The sequence below is a fragment of the Gossypium raimondii genome, chromosome 12, assembly GCF_025698545.1.
Source record: "Gossypium raimondii isolate GPD5lz chromosome 12, ASM2569854v1, whole genome shotgun sequence".
In the NCBI taxonomy this organism is placed as follows: Eukaryota; Viridiplantae; Streptophyta; class Magnoliopsida; order Malvales; family Malvaceae; genus Gossypium; species Gossypium raimondii.
The window spans coordinates 43,210,905-43,217,867 of NC_068576.1; the positions used below are offsets into that span (position 1 = coordinate 43,210,905).

General features: G+C 29.9%; 1 protein-coding gene across 2 annotated transcripts; it reads left to right on the forward strand.

The window, feature by feature from the left end:
* The first annotated feature begins 2,247 nt into the window (after nucleotides 1–2,247).
* On the forward strand, nucleotides 2,248–4,230 carry LOC105764293 (uncharacterized). Of its 2 annotated transcripts, XM_052624775.1 has the most exons (3): nucleotides 2,248–2,505; nucleotides 2,594–2,729; nucleotides 3,550–4,230. In XM_052624775.1, exons 1-3 carry the CDS (start codon nucleotides 2,361–2,363, stop codon nucleotides 3,578–3,580), a joined length of 312 nt encoding a protein of 103 aa, XP_052480735.1. In that variant the 5' UTR covers nucleotides 2,248–2,360; the 3' UTR covers nucleotides 3,581–4,230. The 2 variants fall into 2 exon arrangements, with proteins under 2 accessions (XP_052480735.1, XP_012438279.1); XM_012582825.2 differs by lacking the exon at nucleotides 3,550–4,230 and having other exon boundaries at nucleotides 2,251–2,505; nucleotides 2,594–3,452.
* The last annotated feature ends 2,733 nt before the right edge of the window (nucleotides 4,231–6,963 follow it).

The window sequence follows — 6,963 nt, forward strand, 5'->3', positions numbered from 1 at the left end:
AGTCAGGGTAGAGGTATAACAAAATTGAATTTCAAAAGATAATTTTGAGTAAAAAGTAGTTTAAAATTATGTAATAAAGCACGTACAAATACAATATCCATAATCTATCTATATATTTAAGTGTTTTGTTGAGTTTGTGTCACTTACTAGATTTCAACTTAGTTGTGGAGTAATAAAAAACCTTTTGTTTTTATAAGGCGTGATACCAAATATAGCCCTCAACGTTTACATTTTTTTCCAACTTGGCCCTTATTATTTTTTAAGCTAAATTTGTTTCTTAACCTTTTAAAGAGTTGAATTAGACCCTTAATCTTTAAAAAAAGAGTTGAAGAATTATTTTTTTTATTAGATGACTGACTAAAACGTTAAATTTTTAAACATGACAACCCGCATGACAATCCACATGTACTTCAATTATTTGTTCAATGTTTTTATAAAATTTAAATTATTTGTTGATGTGGCATATAAGACAAATAATGCCATGTCTACATGGACTACTACGTGGGTTGCTATGCCAATATCGTTAAAAATTAAAGTTTTAATTATGTTAAAAAAATAATTTAACTCTTTTTGAAAAGTTAAGGGTCAAATTTAGCTCAAAAAAGAATAAGAGCCAAATTGAAAAAAGATGCAAACGGTGATGGCTAAATATGACATTATGCCTCTTTATAAAGTAACAAATATTATTTTGAGGGTAGTATTACCCTTTTATATAAAACTACATGTGTATGATGAAATCCAAACTTAAGACTTCATTGCATTTATAAACTCAACTTTACCATTTCAATTAAATCCACATTTGATATTTATTTTAATTCTTTTTATAAATTTATTATATAATATTTTTCCACACTCAAGTGTCCCATAATAAAATTTTATTTTGGATTTTGAAATATTTATTTTAAGTTAAATAAATTATAAGAAATACACACTCTAAATGTGTATATAATGAAATATACATAGATACATTAAATATACACTAAAATATAAGCTATAAAACAAATTGACACAAATATATATTAAGTAAATTTTAAACTTAAAATATATCTTTAAAAATTAACTAAGGTTGACGATATTAAAATAATTTTACAGTAAATTATTAAATTTAAAAATAAATTTATATTTTTCAAATATCATTACTTTTTTTTCAAATAATTAATTAATTCAAACAAAATTAAAATTATAAAATATTATAATATCAATACACACAAAAAGAACTCGTGCATCGCACGATATTTCAAACTAGTTTATAATATATATCTTTGAATTCTGTAACAAATAAAATTTATTCAATTCTTCAACTTCATTTTCCCAACATTGCATTCAAAAATTGTAAAAATTAGGAATCACCTGTAAATTTCTTGAGTTACTAAATTTCTGAGGGAAGAAGTGATTTTTTGGTCCTTATTTTTGTATTTGTTTTACTTCCATTAGATTTTAGAATATTTTTGTTTACATTTTCTTGAAAATGAAAAATTTAGGAAATAATTTTTGAAAAAAATTAAAAGTGATTACTATAATTTTTAATTTTCTTTATCATATTCCTATTATCAAAATTAGTGTGTGAAACTAAGCTAACCCTAATGAGATAGAAGGGTTAATCAAGATAATGAGAATCTTCATTGAAATATCGGTCTAAACAATTCTATAAAATCACCACAATAATCCATTTTTGGATCCTTTGTATAGCTTAGCAATAATTGTAAAATATCGAAACCCCATTTCACAATTGTTTATAATAAGCAAAAGAAAAGATTAAAAAAATCTTTATTTTAGGTTTTCATTGAAGATCAATACAATATTGTTACCCTAAGTTGAAAACATATTAAAAGCTAATCAATAGAAAGATTAAGCAGAATGTACAAGAAATACCCATTACCAAAATAAAGTATAGGGGCTAGTTTTAACAAATAGAAAACATAAAAAAAGTATGTTAAAATAAATGGAGAAGGGAGAAAATAGAGGGAGAAGTAAAAGAGAATGAAAAATAAAGAAAAAAAGTTAAAAATATAAAAGAAAAAATCAAATTGCTCAAAACAAAAAATATATAGGGGCCAAATGTATAATTTTGCCTAAAAATTTCGTTTAAAATGATAATTTAGCATGTTACATCAGCACGTTAACGACAATTAATGGCTCAGTGACTAAAATGTAACATTTCAAACATAAATGATTAAAATATATCCTAAAATAACCACAACCGACTATTTTAATAGTTTACCTTAAATAAGATATAAATATAGGGTTGCGCCACTGGAAAAAGAAAACCACTCTTCCAAGGCATACTATTTCTTCTTCTCCGAAAAACCTATCCTTGTGACTCTTTTCTTTTGTCTTTCAACTTTCAATCCGGAAAAACCATGCTCCACCCTAACCATAAACCTACGATCAAATTCCTCTGCAGTTACCGGGGTAAAATCCTTCCACGTTATCCTGACCGTAAACTCTATTATCATGGTGGCGAAACCCGTGTACTCGTCGTTGATCGCTCTATTTCCTTCTCCGGTCAGTATTCTTTTTAGTATTTTAGCTGCCAAGATTTTTTTTTCTGAAAAGAAATAATTAAGAATCCAAATTGTGTAATGTGGTGCAGAGTTGTCGTTGAAGATGGGGGAGATGTGTGGAACATCGGTGAGTTTACGTTGTCAGTTGCCAACAGAAGACTTGGACGCGCTGGTTTCGATTACTTCCGATGAAGAACTCGCCTACCTCATCGAGGAATACGATCGGTTGGCATCGCCTGCATCCTTTTTAAAGATACGAGCTTTCCTTGGGATGCCAAAATCAATCACAAAATCAATTTCTCTATCATCCTCGTCCTTATCGTTATCATCCACTTCATCTTCAAATTCATCTTCATCGTCATCAACTCCCCGTTCTTCCTGCGGACGTCATATCCCCAGGACTCCCCCCGTCGCTTTCCCTCTTTGCTCCTCCAAGAAATCAACCACAAACAATATTCCTTGCTATGGTTATCGTGTTCATCATGGCAACCATATTCAGATTTACGTTAGAACTGGAAACACTGGCAATTGCAATAGCAGGAACGCAGCATCATAAACTGTTCACCTATTTTGAATTGGCGAAGACCAATTAGAAGATCAGTTTTATCCATTGAAGAAGAAGAACCAAAAAACGCTAATCTTTCTGATGTATTTGAAACTGTAGATAGTTTAATGTCTGCTGTTGATGGCCAGTAATGAATTTTTCACCAGTTTTGTTTTGGATTGCATCCCAAAAAACCCAATTTTTATTTATTTATGGGGAGTTGTTTTTTTTTCATGTAATGTTTATTGTCTGGTTCAATCAACCTCACAGTTTGCTTACAGCTTCCCCAAATTTTTTTTTAGTTCAATTCGTTCAAGTGCCATTGAACAACAGCTTCAAGATATTGCATGTCACGTTCCTTTCCCTTGTCCCACGCGTGTGAAACTTTATTTTTTCCTGACTTCTTTTGATTTTAATTGTCAACTTTCCAATTATATTTTTTTATACATGGAATGGTTTTGTTTGATTGTGATTTCGTTGCTTTGATTTATGATTTTGCAGGTCAATTAAGATATTTATTGGGGCTGAATGAATGAACACCAACACGCTTTGAATGATTCGAGGTATATAGCGATGGGTGAAGGGAAGCTAAGTTGCTTTTACTTTATAAATTCTCCTTTTTGGGTGTCTTATTACTACTTTGTAGATATAAGTTTATCTATATTTTCTTATATATCTAAAATTTTATTCACTTGTTCTTTAAAACAATACATGTACTTGTTTACTTCAGCAAAAAAATTAGTAATATTATAGGAGCTGAAATAATACTAATTAATTATCAGTGTTAATTAAAAGTTATTTTAATCCTAAAATATCAAGCACTAATTCGATTTTCCTTAACAACATTTAATAATAGGAAAACAAGTTTAGGGTTTTCTTTAATTTAGGTTTAAAAAGCTAATAAGAGTTATTTTAAAGTGTATATATATATAAATATGATAATTTTAATACCATTTAAGTTGAACTAGTATTATTTTATAAAAGAAAGTTAAACTCGTATTATAGGAAAATTTCCTAGATTGGAGTTGTTTTCCTAGCTGATTAAGTAATCAAAATCATCTCCAACTCCAAATTAAAGGCCTTAGATGTTCACATAGGAGATGATGAGCCCTAAATTACTTGTGTGATAAACAGATATTCTGGTTTCTGACTCTTATACTACTAGATATTGTGATTTGGGTACCCTTCTTTTCTTTTTCCTTTTTGTGTTAAATGTTTGATATTTTGATCATGTCGATGTTAAGTTATGGGTCATGGCTAGCTCCTAGTCAGTGATTTTCGCTCTTGACGAGATTCGATATACAAATTGCGAAGCGGCAAAGCAGCCTGGAAGCAATGGTTATTTCAAATACCACACAAAGTTCCAAGTGGCAATCCCAATAAATTATGAGAGGGCGATAGGAAGGAATTTATTGAACATGTTGTGGAGGGAAAGCCATTATCCATACGATTGCGATAGCAGTAATTATATTTGCAATAATAATAAATGCATCTGCAACTGGGAGGTGAAGCCAAAAATGAAAGAATATATAGAAAGCAAAAGAAAAGCGTTCACTTCAATCCAAGAGAAATTAAAAAAAGAAAAAAGAAAAAAAAATAGAGGTTGCAGACTATAGGAGTGTGTGATATTTGATTCAAAGGGTCTCCACCCCACTCACGTATCATTCAAAAAGCAAGCTTCGCTTTCCTGTCCTATGCAATGCAATGTTGGAGAGAAAAGGAGGATTTATTTCACAAAATTAAAATGGAATTAACAAAGGAAAGTAATATATATGTGTGTGGAAGGGATCTAGTTTGATAATAATCGTCATCATGTGGGGGATGGACACAAATTGATGATGAGGAAGCTGACTGTTGTAGCAATACATCCACTAAAAGATTACCGCAGTATCCAGGAAGTATAACATTATTGAAAATAATAATCATGATTCTCGATCATCAAACTTTAAAACGAATATAAAAAATAAAAATAAAAAAATTTTGGCTGGTAACTAAATCCTACTACCCCATTTATTTGTTTGTTAAATTTAATTTTATTATTAAAATCATCTTTTGTATAAAGAGTTATCTCCCGTTTACAATGATTACTGTCAAAACCGTTTTTTGAGTTAGACTTTTTATTAAAAAAAAAAAACAAAAATGGAGTCACCACTAATCACTTTCAGGAGGTGTGATCGGGTCACCTCATAATTTGATCATTTTAATAAGAGGTTTGATTTATTAAAACAATATTTTTTGGTCTACAAAAATCCAGAAAATAGGTTCGGGAGTCAGTTACACACGAGGAAGGATTAACACCCTCATTACGCCCACAATTGGTACCGAGTTAATTACTTGATGTCTTTAGTGTCGAGAAATTGAAATTTTGAAAAGAGTTTAAAACACGACCCCACTTTGCATGACGTTATTCTTAATTAAAACCGCTTGAATAAATCAAAATGTATATAAAAAAGACTCTCTTATCTCGAGGTAACAGAATATCACATCTCGTAAGTTAGGACACGACATCTCGAATCCTCGAAAATAAGCTTGCTCTTTATTTAATTACTATTTAAATCTCACGTGTTTCAATTTTGAAAGGGATGTCCGGTTATCTAGGTTCAAGGAGAAAGTCAAACCTCGTAAGTTAGGGCACGACTTCTCAAATCTCTAAATACGGGACATTGCGTTAATTTCAAATTTTATTTCATTAAACAATAACGAATGTAACATTTAAACAATGTGTATTTATCTTATTTTGGGTATAGTATAAAAGCAGCCAATTACATTTAAACATAATGCATGATGTAGTGATTATAAAATGGCTATCTGGGTAGAATATTAGAATGATATATAAAAATGAATAAGGAAATGCTATGATAATATCAATATAATTATAACAATAATAAGAATATTAATCCATGGTATAAAATAAATAAAGTAATAAAAATAAAAGAAATAAAAATGCTAGATGCTTTATGACAAATATAAACATAAGTATTGTGAGAATGATAAAAGAAATGACAAAATAGTAAAAATAAGATAAAAATAATATAATAACAATAATAATAAATGAGAAAAAATGTACAAATAGAGAAATGTAACAATCTTGTTTTTATATATATATATATATATAAATAAGCAAGTAAATAAATAAATGGATAAATAAATAAATAATAGTAATAAGAATGATGATAAGAATAAAAATAATACGGACAACAAGTGCATAAATAAAGAAAATGTAAACATTATAATCTTTAAATGTATGAAAAGGGTAAAAGATAATCAATAAATAAATATATAAAATCTATAAAGGGTTGAAATTAAATAAATAAGGGTTAAACCGCAATTTAGACGAAATTAAGGGATAGATTGTAAAAATAAAAAAAGAAAGGGTAGAATGAAGGGCTGAAATAAAATGGCGCCAAGGTACGGGGACTAGATGTGAAATTATTCCCAATCCCACAACGTGCTGTTTAATGATGGACTAAAACGAAACAAAATCAACATCACAGGGTAAAAAATAAAAAGAAAAAGAAAAAAAGAAATAGGACTAAATTGAAACTGGCCGTAAAAGCGGAAGGACCGAAAGCATAAATATCCCCTCCAAGCGAAAACCCGCGGATCCTAAGGGATGGATCTAGTTAGGACGCAGGTCGGGCCACGGGTCGCGTCAAAACAACACCGTTTTGGCATCTGAAATGAAACCCCAAAACGACGCCGTTTTGCATGGGTTATATAAGTAAAAAAGTTAGAAAAAGAAAATCATTTTACCTTTTTTTTAAAAAAAAACTCAACTTTCTCTCATTTTTCTCTCAACCCTCCCATGTCCGGCCATCAGGTCTGGCGAGGCCAACGGTGGTCGCCGGTGACGGGCTTCGCCGTTTCTTGATGGCCAAAAATCGTAAAAAATAACCCTCTTTATCCTTTCGACCC